The sequence below is a fragment of the Scyliorhinus torazame genome, chromosome 2, assembly GCF_047496885.1.
Source record: "Scyliorhinus torazame isolate Kashiwa2021f chromosome 2, sScyTor2.1, whole genome shotgun sequence".
NCBI classification, from domain to species: domain Eukaryota; kingdom Metazoa; phylum Chordata; class Chondrichthyes; order Carcharhiniformes; family Scyliorhinidae; genus Scyliorhinus; species Scyliorhinus torazame.
In genome coordinates this window covers 246,770,745-246,794,937 of record NC_092708.1, presented here as the reverse complement: position 1 = coordinate 246,794,937, position 24,193 = coordinate 246,770,745, and the positions used below count along the sequence as shown (strand labels likewise).

The 24,193-nt window shown below is 45.9% G+C and overlaps 1 protein-coding gene across 5 annotated transcripts in view; it reads right to left on the bottom strand.

Annotated features, from left to right (window-relative positions):
• pcnx1 (pecanex 1) overlaps nucleotides 1–24,193 on the bottom strand; it is a 450,027-nt gene that overhangs the window by 268,396 nt on the left and 157,438 nt on the right. For all 5 annotated transcript variants that reach the window (XM_072486041.1, XM_072486049.1, XM_072486025.1 and 2 more), the window contains exons 5-6: nucleotides 19,887–19,976; nucleotides 11,270–13,024 (exon numbers count right to left, since the gene is read on the bottom strand). In XM_072486041.1, coding sequence (XP_072342142.1) covers nucleotides 11,270–13,024; nucleotides 19,887–19,976 — 1,845 coding nt within the window. The remainder of the gene's footprint in view (nucleotides 1–11,269; nucleotides 13,025–19,886; nucleotides 19,977–24,193) is intronic.

Here is a 24,193-nt window from a genome sequence, read left to right as displayed (position 1 = left end):
GGGAAGGATAAATGAGGTGTTCAGGGATCTTCATGAGAAGTTGAATAAAGCAGAGCCGGGTGGAGAAGAGGAAGCTATGGGACGATTCCTAGGTGGGTTCAAGTTGCAGAGTAGGAGGAAGAGAAGAGGTAGGCATTAGAGACGCCGCTGGGGCTGGGGGAGGTGTTAGAGGGGAAGGCACTGGGGCCGGACAGCTTTCCGACAGAATTTTATAAGCTGCTTGTGACAGAGTTGCCCCCCACTGTTCGTTGTTAAATACTGACGTGAAAGTACTGGTGAATGTATTGGCGAGTAGGATGGAGGGGAGTGTACCAGGGGTGGTCTCTTGAGGATCAAACAGATTTTGTGAAGAGTAGGCAGCTCTCCATTAACATCTGGAGGCTGTTAAATGTAGTTATGACTCCATCAGGGGGGCGCACACCAGAGGTTATTGCATCAATGAGTATGAAGAAGGGACTGGTTTAGCACACTGGGTTAAATCGCTGGCTTTGAAAGCAGACCAAGGCAGGCCAGCAACATGGTTCAATTCCCGTACCAGCCTCCCCGAACAGGCGACGGAATGTGGCGACTCGGGGTTTTTCAGTAACTTCATTTGAAACCTACTTGTGACAATAAACAGTTTTCATTTTCATTCATTTCATTTTCAGAAGGCCTTTGGCCAGGTAGAGTGGAATACTTGTTCAAAATTCTGGGATGGTTTGGGTTTGGGCCGAAGTTTGTGGCGTGGGTGTGTCTTTTGGATGCACCCGGTGGCAAGCGTACATACGAACGAGATGAGTTCAGTGGGCTATGGCTGGAAAGGGTTATGAGGCTGGGGTGCCCGCTGTCACCACTGTTATTCGCCTGGTGATTGAAACCTTGGTGATGGCCCTTCGGGAACCTGCTGTGTGGTGAATGATTGTGATGTGTGTGGCGGGGGGGGGGGGGGGGGGGGAGGGGGGGCTGCGCGGGCGGCACGGGGTGTCATTGTACACAGACAACCTATTGTGTCTGACCTGCTGGAGTGCATGGGCAGAATCAACCTCTCTGTTGAAGAGGTTTTGGGGCCACTCCAAGTATAAGCTGAACGTTGGGAAGAGGGAGCTATTTCCAGTGAATGTGGCAGGGTGGGGGGCCAATATAGGGGCACTACCATTTAAGGCGGTTAGAGAGAGGTTTAGGTATTTGGGGATTCAGGTGACGTATGAGTGGCCAGGATGCACAGGTAGAATTTGACAACATTAGCGGAGGAGGTTAAGGGGGATTTTGAGATATGGGACACTTTGCACTTGACATTGGCAGGGAAATGAAATGAAATGAAATGAATGGTGCAGGTCTCAAAGATGAATGTGTTGTCAAGGTTCCTGTTTATTTTTCACCCACCCGATCTTTCTCCCTAAGGCCTTCTTTCGGAGGGTGGAGGAGGGGAGTGGGGGAGTGGGGGGTTAGGTTGGAAGAGGGGTCATGCAGGGATTCCAGTCTGAGAGTCCCATTGCCGTTAGCTCCGGGGAGGTAACGGTGGTGCAATCAACGAACAGGGTATGGAACCAGTTGCCGAGGCATTTTAAGTTGGAAAGAAATTCGGTGCTGACGCCATTGTGTAAGCTCGGGGAAATGGATGGGATGCATGGGAAGTGGAGGGAGGCAGGGCTGGACCGAGTTAGGGACAAGTTGTCGGAGGGCAGGTTTGTGGGATTGGACAAGCTGCGCAGAGCTGTCATGGGGCAGTGAGTTTAGGTATATGCAGGTGCAGGGCTTTAAGCAAAAGGACTAGAGGATATTCCCCAAGCTACTGGAGTACACTCTGTTGGAGCAACTGCTGCTTCTTGACAACTTGAGGGAGGACAGGATTGGAGATATATGTGGGTGCTTGGGGGAGCAGGGTGGGGCACAGCTGGTGAAGATCAAGAGTAAATGGGAGGGGGAGCTGAGGAGGGAAATAAGATTGGGGGCCGTGATGTGAGGGGATACAGCGGGAAAACTCAACCTCCTTCTGCGCGAGGATGAGCTTGATTCAGTTCAAGGTGGCGCATAGGATACATATGACTCGAGAGAGAGAGAGAGAGAGAGAGAGGATGAGTGTGTTCTTCCAGGGGGTGGCTGATGGGTGTGAGAAGTGTGGGCGGGGACCAGCAAATCATGCACATATGTTCTAGGGCTATGAGAAGCTTGAGAGCTATTGGGAGGCGGTGTTTGGGACGCTAACCAAAATAGTGGGGGTGGAGGTCAGTCAGGACCCTATGGTGGTGATTTTTGGGGTCGTGGAAGTGCCAGAGCTGCTGGAGGGGAAGGGGGTCGCATTGTGGCCTTCACCTCTCTGATTGCTCAATGAAGCATCCTGTTACATTGGATATACCACTGGGGTTGGCGGCTTGACTGGGGGGCCTGTAGGACTTTCGCCGGTTTGAGAAGATTAAGTTTGACTTTTGTTTTATAAATTTAGACTACCCAATTATTTCTTTTACAATTAAGGGGCAATTCACCTAGCCTGCACAGGGGCTGTTTAGCACATGGCTAAATCGCTGGCTTTGAAAGCAGACCAAGGCAGGCCAGCAGCACGGTTCGATTCCTGTAACAGTCTCCCCGAACAGGCGCCAGAATGTGGCAACTAGGGGCTTTTCACAGTAACTTCATTTCATTTCATTCATTTTCATCTTTGGGTTGTGGGGTGAGACCCACGCGGACACGGGGAGAATGTGCAAACTCCACATGTACAGGCACCCGGGGCCGGGGTCGAACCAGTGCTAACCACTGTGCCACCATGCCGCCCACATTAAGTTCTACTTGAAGGGGTCGGAGGAGGGCTTCGAGTGCAGTGGAGGCTGTTCATCGCGGAGATGGGGAAAAAGAGGATGAAAATTGTACAAACTGTGGATTGTAATTTGATGGACTGTGTATTTTGTTCATGTTACATGTGTTTGGAATAAAATACCTTGTAAAGAAATATATATTTATTAAAGTTTTTTTACACAGTTTTTCTCCCTTACAAACAATAACACCCCCCCCCCCCCCGTAACAAAAAAAAAACACGAGAAATCGCGCAGAGGAAGATATATACTTGGCAAAATGATATATTTACACAGCTTTGTACACTGGCCCTCACCCGTACGTGCCAGTTTCCCCAACCCTTCATGTTATCTCTTGCTCATCCACCCTACCAGGCAGTCCCCCAATGCCCCCCCTCCCAAGATGTCCCCTCCACCCTCCCCCCCCTCCCCCAAGGTTGCTGCTGCTGCTGACCGACCTTCCTCTAACGCTCCGCGAGATAGCCTAGGAACGGTTGCCACTGCCTGTAGAACCCCTGCGCAGACCCTCTCAAGGCGAACTTAATCCTCTCCAACTTTATGAACCCAGCCATATCATTTATCCAAGCCTCCAGGCTGGGGGGCTTCGCCTCCTTCCACATTAGCAAGATCCTTCGCCGGGCTACTCGGGACGCAAAGGCCAGAATGCCGGCCTCTTTCGCCTCCTGCATTCCCGGTTCGTCCACTACTCCAAATATTGCTAGCCCCCAGCTTGGCTTGACCCGGACTTTCACCACCTGAGATATTGCTCCCGCCACTCCTCTCCAGAACCCCTCCAGTGCCGGGCATGACCAAAACATATGGACATGGTTCGCCGGGCTCCCTGAGCACCTTCCACATCTGTCCTCTACCCCAAAGAACCTACTCAACCTCGCCCCCGTCAAGTGCGCTCTGTGGACCACCTTAAATTGCATCAGGCTGAGCCTGGCACACGAGGAGGAGGAATTAACCCTACCTAGGGCATCAGCCCACAGACCTTCCTCAATCTCCTTCCCCAGCTCCTCCTCCTATTTACCCTTCAACTCTTCTACCAGCGCTTCCCCTCTTCTTTCAACTCCTGATGTATTTCGGACACCTTGCCCTCCCCGACCCATACACCCGAGATCACCCTATCTTGAACTTCTTGTGCCGGGAGCAACGGGAATTCCCTCACCTGTCGCCTCACAAAAGCCCTCACCTGCATATATCTAAAGGCATTTCCCGGGGGTAACTCAAACTTCTCCTCCAGTGCCCCTAGGCTCGCAAACGTCCCGTCGATGAACAGGTCCCCCATTCTTCCAATCCCCGCCCGATGCCAGCTCTGGAACCCCCCATCCATCTTCCCCGGGACAAACCGGTAGTTACCCCTGATCGGGGACCACACTGATGCTCCCATTGCACCCCGGTGCCGTCTCCACTGGCCCCAGATCCTTAGCGTTGTCCGGGCTTGCGGTATAATTTGTCGGCGAGAGCGGCAGCGGTGCCGTCACCAACGCCCCCAGGCTCGTTCCTTTACAGGACACCATCTCCATCCTCTTCCATGCCGCCCTCTCTCCCTCCATAACCCACTTGCGGATCATCGCCACATTTGCTGCCCAGTAGTAGCTCCCCAGGTTTGGCAGCGCCAACCCTCCTCGGTCCATACTGCGTTCCAGGAACCCTCTCCTTACTCTCGGGGTCTTATTCGCCCACACAAACCCCATAATACTCCTGCCTACTCTCTTAAAAAAGGCCTTAGTGATCACGATGGGAATGCACTGAAACACAAACAGAAACCTCGGAAGGACCACCATTTTGACTGACTGCACTCTACCCGCCAGCAGGAGCGGTAACATGTCCCATCTTTTGAAATCCTCCTCCATTTGCTCCACCAACCTCATCTGATTCAGTTTATGTAGGGTCCCCCAACTCCTGGCTATCTGGATCCCCAGATACCGAAAGCTCCCCTCCGCCCTCCTCAGCGGTAGGTCCCCTATCCCTCTTTCTTGGTCCCCCGCCTGTAATGCAAAGAGCTCACTCTTCCCTACATTGAGCTTATAGCCCGAAAACTCCCCAAACTCCCTCAGAGTCTGCATGACCTCCACCATCCCCTCCATTGGATCCGCCACGTACAGCAACAGGTCATCCGCATATAGCGACACCCGATGCTCTTCTCCCCCTCGGACCACCCGCCTCCATTTATTAGACTCCCTCAATGACATGGCCAATGGTTCGATCGCCAATGCGATCAACAGGGGGGACAGGGGGCACCCCTGCCTCGTCCCTCGGTTCAGTCGAAAGTACTCCGACCTCCGCCGGTTCGTCACTACACTCGCCATCGGGGCTCTGTAAAGGAGCTTAACCCAATTGATAAACCCTACCCCGAACCCAAACAGCACCTCCCAGAGGTACTCCCACTCTACTCGGTCAAAGGCCTTCTCCGCGTCCATAGCTGCCGCTATCTCCGTCTCTCCCTCCTCCGATGGCATCATTATCACGTTTAAGAGCCGCCGCACATTGGTGTTTAGTTGCCTGCCCTTTACAAATCCCGTCTGGTCCTCGTGGATTACCCCCGGGACACAGTCCTCGATCCTCGTGGCCAGCACTTTTGCCAGCAACTTTGCATCCACATTGAGGAGCGAGATCGGCCTGTACGATCCACATTGCAGTGGGTCCTTGTCCTGCTTTAGGATCAAAGAAATTGTCGCTTCCGACATTGTCGGGGGCAGGGACCCTCCTCTCTTGCCTCATTAAAGGTCCTCACCAGTAGCGGGGCCAACAGGTCTGCGTACTTCCTGTAGAACTCCACCGGGAATCCGTCCGGTCCCGGGGCCTTCCCCGCCTGCATGCTCCCCAAACCCTTGCTCAGCTCCTCCAACCCAATTGGTGCCCCCAAACCAGCCACCTCTTGCTCCTCCACCCTCGGGAATCTCAGCTGATCTAGGAATCGTCTCATCCCCTCTTCCCCCGCTGGGGGCTGGGATCTGTACAGCTCTTCATAAAGGGCCTTGAATACCTTGTTTATTTTTGTCGCACTCCGAACCGTGGCTCCCCTTCCATCTTTCACTCCCCCTATTTCCCTCGCTGCCATCCTCTTACGGAGCTGGTGTGCCAGCATCCGACTAGCCTTTTCCCCATACTCGTAGGTCGCCCCCTGCGCTTTCCTCCACTGTGCCTCCGCCTTCCCTGTGGTCAACAGGTCAAACTCCGTCTGGAGCCGTTGTCTTTCCCCAAGTAATCTTTCCTCCGGGGGCTCTGCGTATCTCCTGTCCACTCTCAAAATCTCCCCCACTAACCTCTCCCTTTCCATACCCTCGGTCTTCTCCCTATGAGCCCTAATGGAAATTAGCTCTCCCATGATCACCGCCTTCAACGCCTCCCATACCACTCCCACCCGCACCTCCACGTTGTCGTTGGCCTCCAAGTACCTTTCGATACACCCCCTCACCTTCCCACACACCACCTCGTCCGCCAGCAGTCCCACATCCAGCTGCCACAACGGGCGTTGGTCCCTCTCCTCTCCCAGCTCCAGTTCCACCCAGTGCGGGGCATGGTCCGAAACGGCTATAGCAGAATACTCCGTCCCCTCCACCCTCGGGATGAGCGCCCTACCCAGAACAAAGAAATCTATCCGGGAGTAGGCTTTGTGTACATGGGAGAAGAAAGAAAATTCCCTGGCCTGCGGCCTTGCAAACCGCCATGGGTCCACTCCCCTCATCTGATCCATAAACCCCCCAAGTACCTTGGCCGCCGCCGTCCTTGATTTGGAGCGGTCCAGTGCTGGATCCAACACTGTATTGAAGTCCCCTCCCATTATCAGGCCTCCTATCTCCAGGTCCGGAATGCGCCCCAACATGCGCTTCATGAATCCTGCATCATCCCAGTTCGGGGCGTATACGTTTGCCAACACCACCCACGTCCCTTGCAGCCTACCGCTCACCATTACATATCGCCCTCCATTGTCCGCTACAATAGTCTTGGCCTCAAATGACACCCGCTTTCCCACCAATGTTGCCACCCCTCTATTCTTCGCGCCCAGTCCCGAGTGGAATACCTGTCCTACCCATCCCTTTCTTAGCCAGACCTGGTCCGCCACCTTCAGGTGTGTCTCTTGGAGCATGGCCACGTCCGCCTTCAGTCCCTTAAAGTGCGCGAACACTCGAGCCCTCTTCACCGGCCCATCCAGGCCCCTCACATTCCACGTTATCAGCCGGATTGGAGGGGCTCTCACCCCCCCCACGCCCCGTCGACTAGCCATCTCCTTTTCTGGGCCAGTCCCGTGGCCACGCCTCCCTCACCCTCCAATCCCCCAGAGGGGGGACCCCCGTCCCGACCACCTCTTCTGTGTCCCATTCCCTTTCGGCCAGTGCAGCAGCAACCCTTTCCCACCCCCTCCCCCCGCTAGACCCGTCTAGCTTTTTTGCTTCCCCCCATGTCACTCCCGTAAGTCAGCTGACGCCTGCTGACCCCGGCTTTCCCCGCCGTCCCATTGACCTCCCCGCGTGGGAGTCTCCCAATCCATACACATTCCTTCGTTCCCATTCCCGCCTTTCCAAAGCCCGCTCCACCCCCTCTGGCGCAGCTCCTGTCGCGGCCTTGTCTCTCTCCCCCAGCCCATGTAACATTTCCTGCGCGTGATTGACCCCCTATATACAACAACCATCACACATCAAACCCCAAAACATCCCCCCCACCCTCACAAACCCTCAGTTAGAGTCCAACTTTTCGGCTTGTACAAAGGTCCACGCCTCTTCAGGCGTTTCGAAGTAATAGTGTTGGTCCTTGTATGTGACCCACAGTCGCGCTGGCTGCAGCATTCCGAATTTCATTTCTTTCCGGTACAACGCCGCTTTTCCCGGTTGAAACCCGCTCTCTGCTTTGCAACCTCCGTGCTCCAGTCCGGGTACATTCGGATCTCTGCATTGTCCCACTTACTGCTCCGCTCCTTCTTGGCCCATCTCAGGACCCACTCTCTGTCCGTGAACCGGTGGAACCTCACCACCATCGCCCTTGGCGGCTCATTTGCCTGGGGCTTCTTCGCCAGCACCCGATATGCCCCGTCCAACTCCAGCGGCCTCGAAGGGGCCTTCGTGCCCATCATCGCCTCGAGCATCGTGCTCGCGTATGCCCCGGCATCAGCCCCCTCCACTCCCTCAGGGAGACCCAGGATTCGCAGATTCTTTCTCCTCGACCTGTTCTCCAGGTCTTCGAGTCTTCCCGCCCACCTCTTGTGTAGCGCCTCGTTCTGCTCCACTCTCACCGCCAGGCCCACAAGGTCGTCCTCGTTCTGACTGACTCTTTTCTGTACCTCCTGGATCTTAGCTTTGTGGGCCTTCTGGGTGATCCCGAGTCCTTCAATTGCCGAAAGCATAGGCGCCAACATCTCCTTGCACATCACCTCGCGCTGCTCCTCGAAGCACGCTTGATGAACTCCTGCAGCTCCCCTTTGTCCATGGCCGCCGCCATTTTGTTTTCTTTCCATCGCTTCTCCCGTTGTTCCAGTGCCGCTCCTTTGGCCGTTCCACTTCTGGTCCGTTTCATAGAAGTTGGAGGGGGACCTCTCTCTTTCCTTCCCCACGGGCTGCGTCAAAAAAAAAAAAAAAAGTTCCGTTGGGGCTCCTCTAACGAGCCCGAATGTCCATGGTAGCGGGAGCTGCCGAATCGTGCGGCTTAGCTCCGCATAGCCGCAACCGGAAGTCGAGAGGGAATCCTTTTGGCAGTGTTCGCTTCACCAGTCTGCCCCAAAACGTCTATGGAAACTGCTGAAAAAGGTCCGAGAGTCCGTTCCAGACGGGAGCTGCCGAATGCGCGACCGACTCCTCCATGGCCGCCACCGGAAGCCTCGTCCCGGCTTCTTCAATGGCCTTGGTAGATCTTTTCACAGTTGTTCCCTCTGCTGCTAGAATTCACCTTTGATAGAGTCAAGTCAGATTGCAGCTTTAAGCTTGCCCTTCCCCCACCTGCATGCTGGAAGAGGCCTTTGTCTATTCCTGCAGCTCAAGCCAAATCTTTTACTGTTTCTGCCGTGTCTGGTAGCCAAAAGACATAACATTCCTGGGGGACACCGTCAGGGGAATGCTACAGTCTTCATCCCACACCGGGAAATGTCAAACAAATGCCGTGGGGGCCCTGTAAAAGAGCCCAAAAGTCCGTTCCAAGCGGGAGCTACTGAATATGCGACCTAGCTCTGCATAGCCGCACCCGGAAGTCGAATAAAATACCTTTTAAGGAAAAATCAGCCACAATCTTAGTGAACGGCGGAGCAGGTTCGAGGGACCGAGTGACCTATTCCTGCTCCTATGTTCGTATGAGGTTCATGAGAATTCCAACTTTATCCCACAACTGATGTCACCAAGCACATACCCAGCATGGCCCATTATGTGTCTACTATTCACACTGCAGACAATCAGAGAATAAAACTGGAGGGCTTTTTTCAATCTTATTGATTGCATTTTTGAGAATTTTCTTGTTCATTCATAAAGATCAAAGAGAGAGGAAGTAGAAGCAAAAAGTTGAAAATACATAATAAAGCCATGGATAAAAAACAATTGGATTGAGTAATTATGATGAGAAGGGCTAAAGTGAGTTTCAGAAGACAGACAATATTTTTGTCACAAAACCACCGTAGATTTGTACAGAATTTAGAATCCCGATGGCCACCGGGCTTTCCAGTGTGGACACTTATTGCAGACAGGGTTCAGCTCTTTTTAACAACATTATTTCCAATTACATGTCGAAAAGGAAGGAAGTGTACCAAGCTCATACGACGTTGCCTCAAGTCATTGTCACTTCTTTACCTAAGGAAATGATCACTCAGCAAGCTACAAACACAACTTCCTTTAACACTTTTCAAAATAGTATCCTTTCAGATTTCCTTGCTTTGCATCATTTGGATCGGTTTACCATTCAAGCGCAGTTAGTTAGCATACATTTCGTCCTGTTCAGCTGTTAATAGCTAGGTTTTAACTGTTGGTGGAAACACTCTCCAGTAAGTCCTATTTAACACGCTGTACTTTACCAAGATGAATTTTTATAAACTTCTCAGTTTGGATAGTTACTTTGCAAAACTCTCATTTATATGGTTATGTTAACCTTCTGAATGTAGTGTTTGTAGGTATTTATTAGGTCAGGTAAAAAGCCATTCATAATCTAACGAAGCTATACAACTGTACAGATTAACTATTTGCCCCAAAAGTTATTCTGGAAAACTCCCGGAGGAATCCTCTGTTCCTGAGACTAAGTGTTGATGCCGGGGCAGGATTTGCGGACTTCCACGACAGCAAAACTGGCACCGCACCTGAACCAAATCAGCGACCATTGAGGGGCTAGCACCGGCGCCACGTGGAATACAATCAATTTCAATGAGAAACAGTGCTGGTTACACCGGGTCTTTAATTGACACTCGCTGACAAGCTGCAGCCGCATACACAAACTTCACTCCCCACACACACGCATCTCATCCAACAAGATTGCACTGGTTGCGCTGTAGCACGCCAACCCCGCTGATGGGGCCAGAGGGCACCTAGGAGGGTGGCCTGGGGGACACCCATACGATCAGTGGCTCTAGATTCACAATGGACAGTTACCGGCTTGCGCAGCTGCATGGTTGCCTTGCAGGCCGGGGCAATGATGTTCCGTGCCCATCCACCCCCCACCCCACCTCCTGGCCGCTACTCTCCCTACCCTAGCAAAAGCCCCCCTCCCCGCCCCCCGCCCCCCGCCCCCCCCCCCCCCCCCCCCCGCCCCCAGCGGCACGATTATCAGCAAACTATGACGATGTTGGACTTTCCGCAAGCCCTCTCTCTCCCTCAGCAGCCGCGTCGCCTGTTTCACGATTTTTAAAAGCACAAGTGAACCTCACGGTCAGGAATGCCCCCCAGTGCAGGCAGAACATCACGGAGGCCCCAGAGAATACCGGGTCACTCCCGCTAATGATATGCCAATGGCGTTTATTGCACATGCGGAGTGGACGCATTGACGCCGCTATAGAGGCAACGGAGAATTGCGATTTGGCGTGAAACCAGCACCCGCCACGATTTTGGAATCAAAACCAGTTCTCCATCAAATTACGTTTCCCGTTTCCGGCATCGGCCGATGGAGGATTCCCCCACCCCCCCATGTTTGCTATGTTTATGTTTGAGGTTCGACTGAATAGCAGTGATGCAATTCTATCAGTGCATCTGGTCAATTTAAAGTACATTACCACACTAACTTCTAATTACGAACTTCCTTTACATGGCTGGCCGCTACAGATGGACCTCAGCATTCAGCTATTTATTACTAATCTGGTGGCAACCATGCTCATTCCATTACAGCAGTGGTAACAATCAACAAAGGGAGTACATTTTACAAGCATATTTGGAACCATCCAATTTAATTTTACTAATGCTGCAAAATATTTCAATTGAAACTTTAACTGCAATAATTAATGAGGCCACACAAAGTGAATCGAGGAAAAACAGCCCATTTTGTGTAAAACATGACTGTGCTTTAGGTATACCACGATATTTATCTAACAAGCAACCTACCTCCACTGGTAGCTCCTTGTTCTTCTGCTTCAGGAAAGGTTACTTGACTGGGCAAACTATTCCGTGAGCGAGTTACTGATTCCAGTTGTGAAGCTCTGCCTATAAGGGACATTTCATCCAACACCTCTCCCTCCTTGGCTTCCAAATCTGATTTGGATGTAGTTAAAGGCCTCGCTTTATCAGGTGTGCCTAGTCTGCTGGGGTCACTTAAGCAAGCTGCTGTGCCACTGTCCAAGCTCAGTACTCTTGCATGAGTCTTGGCACTGGCTACACTAAGAGTCCTGCGCGTTGACCGTCTCCTGGCATTTGCACAGCTTTCTGAGCCAGAATGGACTTTCAATGTAACTTCAGAGTCAGTGCCTCTTTCGCGAGTTAAGTACTTTGCTTTTAAGACATGATATCGTCCTTCAGGAGAATGGCATGAATGGGAGGTGGTGCTGGATGAGCTGTCTGAACTGAAACGATGCGCTGAATGCAAGCTGGAGGTCCTGCTCAGGTCGCTCTGATCACTTGAATCCTCATCGGGACAAAAACTACTATTGCTAGTTTTGACACCAGCTACAGAACGAAAGGACACATACTCCCTATGCCGGCTTGAATCAAAACTGCTGGCTCGTTTTTTCCCTGTCTTTCTTCGGTTTGACTTGTGCGTAGAAGTAGCTCGGTAAATAAAGTTAGAAGACTTGGGCCTAACGACCCCATCTTTTTGCTTCGTCGTTTCATCTTTTAGTGCTTGTATATCGATTGACAGAGAGGAATTTTCAACAACCTCTTCGACTGCTTGCTCAGCTGCTGTCTCGGTAAGTGATCCACCTTGCTGTTTTAGTATATCCACAGTTAATTCATTAGCATGAGGGTTTTTGTTGGCATCACCAGACCCAGAACCACTGAGGTTTTCTCCAGTTTGTACTGAGTCAGATGTCTGCATCTGGTCAGAAGTCTGTCCAGGATCTGGACTGCAACTTCCATCTTTACTTGCAGTGTGCAACTTTATCCTTTTGCCATTAGTCCTTTTATTATTTTCCACAATGCGGATGCTTTCAGGCTCACTACTGTACCCACTCCGGGCGCTGCTTTTCTCACAAAGTTTTTTCTCAGAGCTGTGCTCATCTGCTGAGGTTTCTGCTTGCTCCGAAAGAATGCTCTCCACATGGGTTGAACTGGTTTGTTCACTCTTGTAACTGCTGATGGTACTATTAGTGTCTCGATCTGTCCCACTACAGTAGCTCTCCGTTGATCCACTACTTCTGGTACTGAGGCTCTGCAGGCTATCAACACTATTATCTGTTTTTAGAGGCTTACTGAGTCCTGATTTGGACAATGGTTGGGAAGCACCATTTTTGAGTAAGTCACCTAGCTGGAAAACGCCAGCGTAACAAGAGTTTTCATTCAATGATTCCTTGGATCCCGAAAGGGGTTTGGAACTTTCTAATTCACAGACAGTGTCTAGCCCTCTCCTTTGCTGAAAGAGAGCAAAATCGCTAAGAGATGTGTCTGGAAAAGCAACTGCTGAACTTGAAGTCCTTGGCACACCCCTAGGCCTATGGTCTTTCCGGTAAGACAAGGAATGCAAAGGTACAAGGGAGGCTGCTTCTGTGTCACAGGCAGTGGACAATGAATGCTCTGTGTGGTGGTAGCACATGCTGTCATTTGAATCTATTGGAAAGTCTTGAGCTCCTGAAGATGCTAATGTGTGGTTGGACACGAAGGAATCATTCGACACCACTTGGAAAAGCTTGGAATCTAGTGCCAGATCTGTGGGAAGAAATGGCAAGGATGAAATTGCAATTGTTTGTGCCACTTCCAAACATATTTGTATATATCATTAGAAACAGGTTCTATAGTTTCCACTTTATGATAATATGAAAGGTGCATTTTCCATCACCTAAGATTATGATGTCATACTTTATTGTGCACAATTTGAACTTTAGGTCTACTGAGTTGTGAATGTGGTGAAACATGGTTAGTATTTCAGACTTGCATTTATATTGCACCTTTAACACAAAGGAAAGTTCCAAGACACTTCACAGGAATGTAAGAAAAATGATGTAAGAAAATGGAAGATAATGTAAGAAAAAATGTAAGCAAAGTCCAAAGGTGACAATGCCCAGTTGAGGGTTTCAACAGCAGACAGATGAAATGGGGATACAAACAGATGATCTTATGGACGCAGAAGAAGGTGGCATTTTAAATGGGAAAATTGGTAACCAGAAAGGTGCAGTTTAGGAATGCATAGAGCACCAAAACTGCTAACAGGTTATTGGAAAATCAGGGACATTTCCATGATTTCTGATTAAGGACAGTTACGGAGTCGTTTTTTTTTTTTAAAAGACAAATTGCTGCTCCCTGCCACTTTCCCTGACCAACAAAAAACCTCCTAAAAGCTACCACTCCCACTCTACCCCTCCCTCTGAATCTTCCACTCACCGTCATCCCAACCACCAACCCTCCAAATCCCAGTGTTCTCCCCCACCCTCCCACTCACTGGATCCCTCCCCGATTCTCCCTCTTCCATGACCCTCCCACTCTCTCCCTCCCTCCACTCACAGTGCCTCTCACTCATTCCCTCCCTCACACCAAGCTTCTCCTGAACACTCGCTCACAGTGAGGATTCAGGAGAGGGAGTGAGAACTTAGGAGAGGGAAACAATGAGGGTAAGGGCCAGGAAGCAAGAGGGAAGCAGCCAGAGAGAAGGCCGGGGAGGGAAGCAGCAAGTTGGAGGGAAATATCGAGCAGGAGGAAGCTTCGGTCAGGAAAGGTGGCCAGCAGGAGGTTCGGGTAGGATATTAGTGAGAGGGAGGGACAGCAAGCTGTGTCAGGAAAGGCGACTAGCAGAAGAGGCAGTGAAATGGAAAGGTGGTGAGCAAGAACGTCAAGCAGGGAAGTGGAGAGTGGGAGTAGTAGGGAGCTGGAGAGTCAGAAGTAGTGAGTTGGAAAGTCAAGCTGTTGCTTGAAGTGAGGTAATCAATTACATGTTTCAAAGCAGCCTAATACCTGCTGCTCAGTGTTCAGATAGACCTGGAGAAAAGCTGTGGTGAACATTGAAAAAAGTATTTCACAATTCCCAACAAATATTTGTCCCATTTAAAAATTTAAATTCCAGACGAAGTGTGGTTCATTTGTGACTAACTAAAGAGCTTAGAGTATTATTACATTAAAAGAAACTTATAATGTTGCTAAGAAGAGTAAGGGGTCTGGGGATTGTTAGATGGGAGAGTGGGAGTAACTGGATTGCTCCAGGGAAGGCCTGCATGGACTTGATGGGCTGCATGGCCTCCTTATGTGCCATAAATGGTGCTATAAATCTAAACCAACAAAGGATGACCAAAAACTGAAAGAAGAAAAAAACAGAATATGAGTGTACGCTAACAAGCAATATTAAATCAGATTGATTCATGTAAAAAGATCGTGAAAATAAATGTGGGTAGCTTCAGGGCTAAGATAGGAAAAAATATAATGGGGCATAAATAAATGGCCGAGATGTTGAACAAATATTTTGCATCTGTCTTCATCGCGGAATATCCAAAATCTGCCAGAAATAGTGGGAAAACAGGGGTCTAAAGAGAGTGAGGTACTTAAAGTAATTGATTTCAGTGAAGAAAAGTATTGAAGAGGTTAATAGGACTAAATTCCACCAATTTCCCTGGCCCCTATATCCTACATGTTTGCATTCTAAAAATGGTGGCTGCAGGGAGAGTGAGTGCGTTGGCTGCAATCTTCCAAAACTACTACAATCTACAACTTAGAAAGTGGATTGTATGGTAGCAAATGTAACACTGTTATTCAAGAGAACAGGGAGACAGAAAACAGGGAGTAGGCCAGTTAGCCTGACATCAGTTGTCAGGAAAATGTTACAACCACTATCAGTATGTGGTTAGAGATCACTTGGAAAATCAGGATATGATTCACGACAATATGGTTTTATGAAAGGGAAATCATGTTTGATAAATAGATGAAAGTTTCTTCGAGGATAGAACTAGCAGGGATGACAAAGGGGAAACAATTGTTGTATTTCAAATGATCAATTCAATAAAGAAAGCATGATGTACCATGACAAAAGTCAGAAGTGCATATCTCTCAATGCGATCATGTCTCCTTTTGAAAATGTTAGATACGAGTCCAAAACAATGTCCTAATAAGTGTTCATAAGAGTAGAGCCGAAATGAGCTGGTGAAGGCTCTGCAGCCCTTGAGCCTGTTCCACCAATCAATAGGGTCATGGATGGTCTTCAAACTCATAGTTTCATCCGATTCCCATATCCCTTGATTACCTCAAGAGTCGAAAAATCTGTCAACCTCAGCCGAGAGTATTCTGAATGGCAAAGCACCCTCAAGCCTCTGCAGTGAGCAATTTCAACAAACTTCGTATGAGACAATTTCTCCTCTTCTCAGTCCTAAATAGCTGATATTCTGCCTCAATTTCACTTTCCCACCTATTCCCCACATTCCCAGATTCCCTGAGAGACCACAAAACTATTTCAGCCTTGAATATACTTAACGACTGAGTATGGGCGCTCTTGCACAAGATACCCAAAGTTAACATGCATGCGCAGTAAGGAATTAGGAAGACAAATTATATATTGCCCTTCATTGCAAGCAGATTGGAACACAAGAGTAACAAAGTCTTACTGCTGTTGCACAGGGTTTTGGTGTGACCATATCTGGAGTACTTTGTACAGTTTTGGTCTCTGTACCCAAGGAAGGATATATATGCCAGAGAGGTGGTGCAATGAAAGTTCATTGATTCGGAGATGAGGGGGCTTTCCTGTATGGAGAAAGTATGGGGAAAGTGTAATTGGTCTCTATTCTTTGCAATTAAGAAAAATGAGAAATCTCATTGAAACATACAAGAATCTGGAAGGTTTTGACAGGGCAGATGCAGAGAGGATGTTTACCCTAGCTGGAGAATCTAGAACTGTGAGCACAGACTCAGGATAAGAGGCTGATCATTTAGGACTGAGACAAGGAGAAATTGCATAATTCAAAGAATTGCAAATCGTTTAAACTGTGAACCTCAGAGGGTTTTGGATGCTCTGTCATTCAGTATATTCAATGCTGAGACTGATAGATCTTTGGACCGTAAGACAATCAAATTTATGGGAATCGGGTAGAAAAATGAGCGTGAAGATCATTGATGACACCACTGATTGATGGAACAGGCTCAAGGGGCTTGAAAGCCTGCTCCAGCTAATGTGGAGCTCCACAGCAACATTTACAAATTTCACACCTTTTTTAAAAAATCAGTTTTTCTGTTCTTCCTAAGAATAACTTCACATTTCCTGATACCCACCCACTTAACCAGTCTATTTCTCTTTGCAACCTCTGTGCCCTCCTCATAATTTGGATTCCCACGTAATTCTGCATTTTCAGAAAACATGGCTACATTAGTCTCAGTGTCGTTGTCGAAATCATTAATATAGATTCTAAATAAATCAGACCTCAGCACTGATCCATGCAGCTCTCCACTAGTCTCAGCCTGCCAACTTGAAAATGTCCCATTTATCCCTTTTCTCTGCTTCCTCGCCATTGGCCACTTCTTCCATCCATGTTAATATATTACTCTCAACTCCATGAGCCCTTATCTTGCATATCATATTTTGTGCAGAATCTTGTTGACTGCTTTAGTAATTGGACATCCAATTATATTAAACTTTAATAAACTCATTAAGCATAACTTTCCTTTCGTAATATGGTTTGACTCTGTCTGATTATATCATGATTTTCCTCAGTGCATTGTTAAATTCATTGTTTATTTACTGCCATTCCTTTTCATCTATTTACCCAATCACACAGCTAGTTCTCCCCTCATCCCTACATAATTGGATTTGTTTAAGTTAAAGAGCTTATCCTGGGCTGAAGGACGTCAAATTTAATATTGCATTTAATTGTATTATGAACACTTATTCCCAGCAGATCTTTTACTATGTGATTACTAATTAATAATATAATTAGTAATATGAAAGCTCATGATATAGGGGTAACATATTGGCATGAATTAAAGATTGATTAACTAACAGGAAACAGAGTTGGCATAAATGGATCTTTTTCTGGTTGGCAGGATGTGACAAGTATGTGCCACATGGATCAGTGTTGGGGCCTGAACTCCTTACAATTTATATAATTAACTTATATGAAGGGACTGAAGGTATGATTGCTAAATTTGCTGACAACACAAATATAAATAAGAGAGTAAATTGTGACGAGGGCGTGAGGAGGCTACAAAGGGACATAGATAGGTTAAGTGAGTGGGGGAAACAAATTGGCAAATGGGAGTATAATGTGGGCAAGTGTCTATTTTGGCAGGAAGAATAAAAAAGCTTATTCTCGAAATGGTGAGAGATTGCAGAGCTCTAAGATTCAGAGGGATCTGGGTGTCTTAGTGCATGAATCACAAAAGGTTAGTGTACAGGTACAACAAGTAATTAAGAATGTTAATAGAATGTTATAGTTTACTGTGAGGGGAATTGATTACAGAAGTAGGGAGGTTATGCTTCAATTGCACAGAACATTGGTGAGACCACATCTGGAGTACTGTGTACAATATTGGTCTCCTTATTACGAAGATCTAAACGTTTTAGACGCAGTTCTAAGAAGATTTACTAAACTTATACCAGGAATGGGGTGGGTTGTCTTATGAGAAAAGCTTGGAGAGATTAGGTTTGTATCCATTAGAATTTAGAAGATTAGGAGGTGACTTGATCGAACAAGATCCTGAGGGGTATTGACAGGGTGGATGTGGAGAACATGTTTTGTCTTGTCAGAGAATCTATAACAAAGAGTCACTATTTGAAAATAAAGGTCGCTCATTTAAGACAGAGATTAGGAGAATTGTCAGGTGGGTTGTTGTAAGTCTTTGGAATTCTCTTTCTCAAAAGACAATGGAAGTAGCATCTTTGAATATTTTAGGCAGAGCTAGATAAATTCTTGATTAACAAGGGCAGGAATGTGAGGTTGAAGTTACAATCCGATCAGCCATGATCTTATTGAATGGCGTAGCAACTCGAGAGGCCGAGTGACCTACTCCTGCTCCTAATTCGTATATTCATATGTTCCTGCCTTGTTCCACAATACTATAACTTTGTCCCAAGTTGGCTCCAAAAAGTATTGTTCGAGGAAACTGTCACAAAAGCATTCAAGAAACCCATCTTCCAGACTAGTTTGACAATGTGATTTGACCAGTGAAATGAAGTCTAAATTCCCCATGATTATTTTTTGTCTTTGTTTATGAACTCCAATTACTTCTTGTTTAATGTTCTGTACAACAGTATAATTGTTCTTAGATGACCTACAAACTGTTCCCACCAATGATTTCTGACTCGTTACTCCTCATCTCTGCCCATACTGATTCTATTTCCTGATCTTCTGAGCCAAGATCCTTTCTTACAATTGCCCTTGTTTCATTCTTTATTATTAGGGAAACTCCTCTCATTTCCCATTCTGCCTGTCTTTTCGATATGCTAAATATGCTGGATTATTTATTTCCCTACCTTGGTTACTTTGCAAGCATGTCTCTGTAAGGAGGATTAGATCAAACCCATTTATCTCCAATTGTACTAATTTGTCTATCTTGTTATGCATGCTTTGTGAATTCTGATAAACAGCTCATTTTTTAAAACCACTGTTCTTTGTATGACCCTTATTCGTTGATGCAAATTAATGTAAAACTCACTCTTCCTGTCCCACTCTGCCTGTGTTATCCAAATCACTACATTGGGTGGGATGGCGGCACAGTGGTTAGCACTGCTGCCTCACAGGGACCCAGGTTTAATTCCAGCCTCGGTGACTGTCTGTGTGGAGTTTACACTTTCTCCCCGTGTCTACGTGGGTTTCCTCCGGGTGCTCTGGTTCTTCCCACAGTCCAAAGATATGCAAGTCAGGTATATTGGCCATGCTAAATTGTCCTGAGTGTCCACAAAGGTTAGGTCGGGTTGCGGGGATGGGGTGGAGGTGTGGGGTGTACTTTCCAAGGGCTGGTACAGACATGATGGGCCGAATGGCCTCCTTCTGCAATGTAAATACTAATTCTATGATTGCTCTATTGCCTTGACTTTTTTCTATAGATTTCTAAATTTCCTTTCACTTGATCCACCCCTTTGTCAGTTAGTCGTATCCACAGCCCTAGTTATAAAATTTGCTACGGCACAGATATTACACAAGTTTAAAGTGCTTACTTAAAGGAACAGCTCCCTCTTTCCATATTCCTGGTGTCATTGCCCCTGAATTGAAACCCTTTCTTCCTATGCCACGCCATGAGCCACAAGTTTAATTCTCCAATCTGCATGACCGAAAGCCAATTTGTGTGTGACTCAAATAGTAATCCAGAGGTATTATCTTTGAGAGCTGAATGCTCCAGCTCAGCTTTTGCTCTTCTATAATGCAAATCTCACAATTAATTTAAACCAGCTATTCAAATCCATTTTCATTGCTAAATTATAGCTTACACAAGCAGATCAAGCTTCCAATTCCAATATTCCTCAAAGTAGGTTGTTATTCTGCGATAATAAACTGGTGATTTTAAGTGGAATGCAATAGACTTTCAGCTGGATCCATTTATGGAAGTACCAGGATAACAACAAAAAAAATTGGATTGTCTGCCAGTCAAACACCTGCAGGCTCACCTTGTTCATCATTCGCATCTTTGTACAAACTGCAGCTCTGGCCCAAGCTCAAACTAATATCGTCAGAAGTTTTTGCTGTTTCTTCATTCCCTACAGTGGACATGAAAGGAAAGGTCAGTCTCCAAATATCTGATGTTAATTCTCTGCTGGACATATACACTTAACTGTAGTGACCCTCCCTTCAGAAAATACATCACTCGCTGGATCCAGAATACTCGGCTTGTAGGAAAATGGACTTGCAATGACTTTGATGGATAATCCAGAGTGCTAAATAATTCCAAGCGCAATGTGCAAGGATGTTTCAGTATGTTTGTGTCACTTTACGGAGTGGGTTTGGGGTAGCCCACAATATGGTGGATCTCTACCCAGGAAGAAATATAATGGCTGTTTTGATAGGCAGCCAATGGGGAGAAAGCGCACAATCTAATATTTGCCTCTCTTTTTACTTGGCAAGAGATCATGTTTAAGTGTTTGTTTTTGTGTTAACTCAATTTGAATTTTACATGTCGATACTAGAGCCCTCTAAAGAACCACTGTAACCTTACAAAATAATTGGTGGGTCTTTCCATATCAAGGCATAAATGAAAACATAAATTTCACATCACATAACACTATTTAATGTAAGGTTATTGTGATACAAAGTTATGCCCACCTTTTCTGATTACCTCTGCTTTGAAAGGGAAACCAATCTCTATTTAAAAATCTATTTAAAAATCTTATGCAATTAGAATTCTGGCCAAGACATAAAGTTGCTAGAAAGGATCACAGTTGGAAGCTAAAACAGCGCTGGAAATTTCCAATGGTCAGCTTGTTTGGGACTAAGTTCATTCCCGCCTTTGGTGAGCTGGACAAAATAGTGAGCCTGAAAACATAATTTCCTTCTTTGTTGTCTTGCTAATCATGATAAATTTTCACTAGTTGCAGCTTGTCCCCTTTCCACTGATGATGCACAAGGTGCACTTAATTAATTAATTCATTTGAAAGATTACCTTCCTAAAGTTAAGATTCAAGGAATAGGGCTTTGCCCATTGAAAAGTAAACATGGCAAGGTTTTAAACATGATGGAGCTTTTCCCAGTACTGAGGAGCAACCTAGGAATAACTCAGTCATTATTTTGCAATCTTGTCCACCAATTTGGCTTCCTGTTAACAATACCTTCAAACAAAAAATATTACTGCAACTAGAAAAATAACCGCTGAAGAATCCAATAAATAACATTTAAGGAATAAAGATGAGCATTACTCGAATATTTCCTTATGTTACATATTTTACATAATTAAGCAATCATGCCTGATCTTCATCTGTGGACAGTGAACTGCTTGTGTAATTGACTTGCAAATTCAATATGTTCCAATAGGCAAGCACATTAGAACTCACCTTGTTCTTTAACTGCAGGTGAAAATATATGCTCAAATGCTCTAACATATGTGTTGCAGCCCTCATGTGTTGTAGCAACACCCTTAATTCCCAAACTCTCAACATCAAAGATTGAAAATATCAATTTGCAATGCAGTTAAATTTCACAACAGCACGGAAACAATTTCCAGCCCTAAAGTAACAAAAGTTCAATTGGACAGCATAGTACGTGCGATGTTAAGATGCCAATAGTTTTGTATTTACAATTTTTGAGCTCATACATCACAATCACATAATGAAAATCAAAAGTATTTGTTGGATATACTCAAGAGTTTTGGCACTCATAGCAGGACATTTTTAAAGACATTTTAAAGGACAAACAACCTCAAAACAAAAAAATTGATTTAATGCTATATTCATCCTAAAATATCGACTATGAACGGCACATGACCGTTACTTCAGGTCAACATCAAGTGCCGTCTTTAATGACGTATAATGTATGTATTTTAAGTGATTTTTCAAAATATAATAATCAGTCTCTGCCAAAAACCTCCAAAAGCAGTCTTTTCAATTTTAAACTTGACCCCAGGGAATCTGACAGCAGCAATATTCAGTTGAAAGTAAAATCAAACTGATATTGGTCACGATTTTCACAGTGCACTTTCACTGTTCAATAAGAATTCTTTGTTTTCTACTTCAATGAAATACCAGGAATTCAGGGCACTACCTTTTGGTACAGGATAATTTCAAATAAATATATTAATTTTGAATTCAGGTTTAGGACATCAGACGGTAGAGGAAGGCAACTACTTTAGATTTCCTTAAGAATAATTCCACAAGTTGAAAAGAACAGTGCAGGCCCCTGGTGTCTTGTTTGACTCTAAGCTGACAGTATATCCGAACAATCCTGAAGACTACCCACTTCTACCCTCGCTGCAGAGCCCATCTAGGCCCTGACTTGATCCCACTGTGACTCACGGTGCCTCCAGGTTCAATTTCCCCAATATCTTCAAAAACAACCTCTCGAGCTCCAGTTTACATCAACTCCAATTCATCCAAAACTGCTCCTGCTCAGCATGCCATGTTTTAAGTTTTAGTTCAGCCATCGGCTATTCTTCACTGCCTATTTCTTCACTTTTATTCTTGTAGTTTATAAATCCCTTCATGACCCATTCTGCTCTATTTCTGCAGTTGTCTTCCAACTCTATTTTCTAGCCCATGCCCTTCAGTCTTCTGACATTGGCCTGAATATCCTCTATCTTCAGCTATCTCAAACCAACTCTTGGGATATCCTTCATCTTGCTACCACTATCCTTACTTAAAAAAGCATCCTTAAGATTTCTGTCTGACCACACTTTACATAATTTCTCCTAATTCTTCTGTAATTGTTTGGTACTCACTTATGCTCTGTGAACTAAGTTGACACATTTGCTATATAAAGATTAGTTGCTTAGTAGTCCAAAGATTGAGTGCTGATGAAGAGAGAGACATGCTGTTGAAGCTTTTCATTTTGCACTCATCAGGACTGAAGAAAGAACACCAATTTCAAAGGAAGCAAACGATTTATACTGTCTGAGAAAAAGGTGCAGATGAATGGCAAGTCATCTCTGATTGGTTACAATGTTGCCATAGAGAATGCACCAGTGAGCTATTGTTTCCATGCTTTTAGTTAATTTAAAAAGACACAATGCCCAAACGTGCCCTATCTGCTTGCAGAGGACAGAACTTGCATATGAATATAACTAGTTTCTGGCAGGCTTAAGTGAGACAAACAGCAAGCGCATTGATTATCTTAAATTGATTGTCAATGCAATTCCTAGCAGACTCGGGATTGTTCAGCAAGTTCTGCCCAATCGCGGAATCATATCTAACTTCAGATATTAGGTTCTGAGTTTTTGTACACATGGGCTGGTTGAGTATAGTCAGTGCTCTGCCTATTACAAATAGTCAAAGGACATGCTATTTGATACAATCTGTCAGTAACTGGGACGTATGGTTTACATACCTGCATTGCATCAACACTGAAATTCATATTCAGATCATTTATTTGTTTGGTAGGCAGAATGTCTTTTGGGCTTGACGACATCATTCTATTAGTGGAAAATATGGCTCCAGTTGCTACTACATAATAGCAGAGTGATAAACTGCTAGTTTCACCTGTTGCTCAAATTATTGAAATACCGTACTCTTCCACAACTGAAGAAAAGTCATATGGACTCAAAACATTAACTATGTTTCTCTCTCCACAGATGCTGCAGGCCTGAGTTTTTCCAGGATTTTTTTGTTTTATTTCAGATTTCCAGCATCTGCAATATTTTGTTTTTACAGTAAAAAAAAACTCCTGCCCCATTAATTGAAACCAAGGGTTTAAATTCCATCAGGTATTTTGTTCGTGCAAAACCCTATCACACAGTATTTTAATAGTCAATCTGTATAAAATTTAAAGAGAACAAAAAAAAAAAAAAAAAAAAAAAAAAAACCACAAAATAATGGTAAACAAAAGAAAAGAAGCTGAACTCCCAAAGAGTAACCAAAGAGAAAATGATGGAAAATCTCAGCAGGTGCTAATAGCCACAGAAATCAAGGGGAAAAGTGCTAATGGCTGTCCCCATAGAGAACCAAAGGTGTGAAAGGCCAAACAGGCAATTAGCACTCTGTTCCCTTGGTTTCTGTGGCTATTAGCACTCTGTTCCGTTGGTTTCTGTGGCTATGACTCATCTTTCATTCTCCCGCCCCATAGTATAAATATTTCCCACTTTCTAAGTCTTTTAGCTTTGACAAAGGGTCATCTGGACTCAAAACGATTAGCTCTTTTCTCTCCCAACAGATGCTGCCAGACCTGCTGAGATTTTCCAGCATTTTCTCTTTGGTTTCAGATTCCAGCATCCACATTAATTTGCTTTTTTTCCCAAAGAGTAATTCATGTAAACAGACTGGTGTTTGTTGAAAGC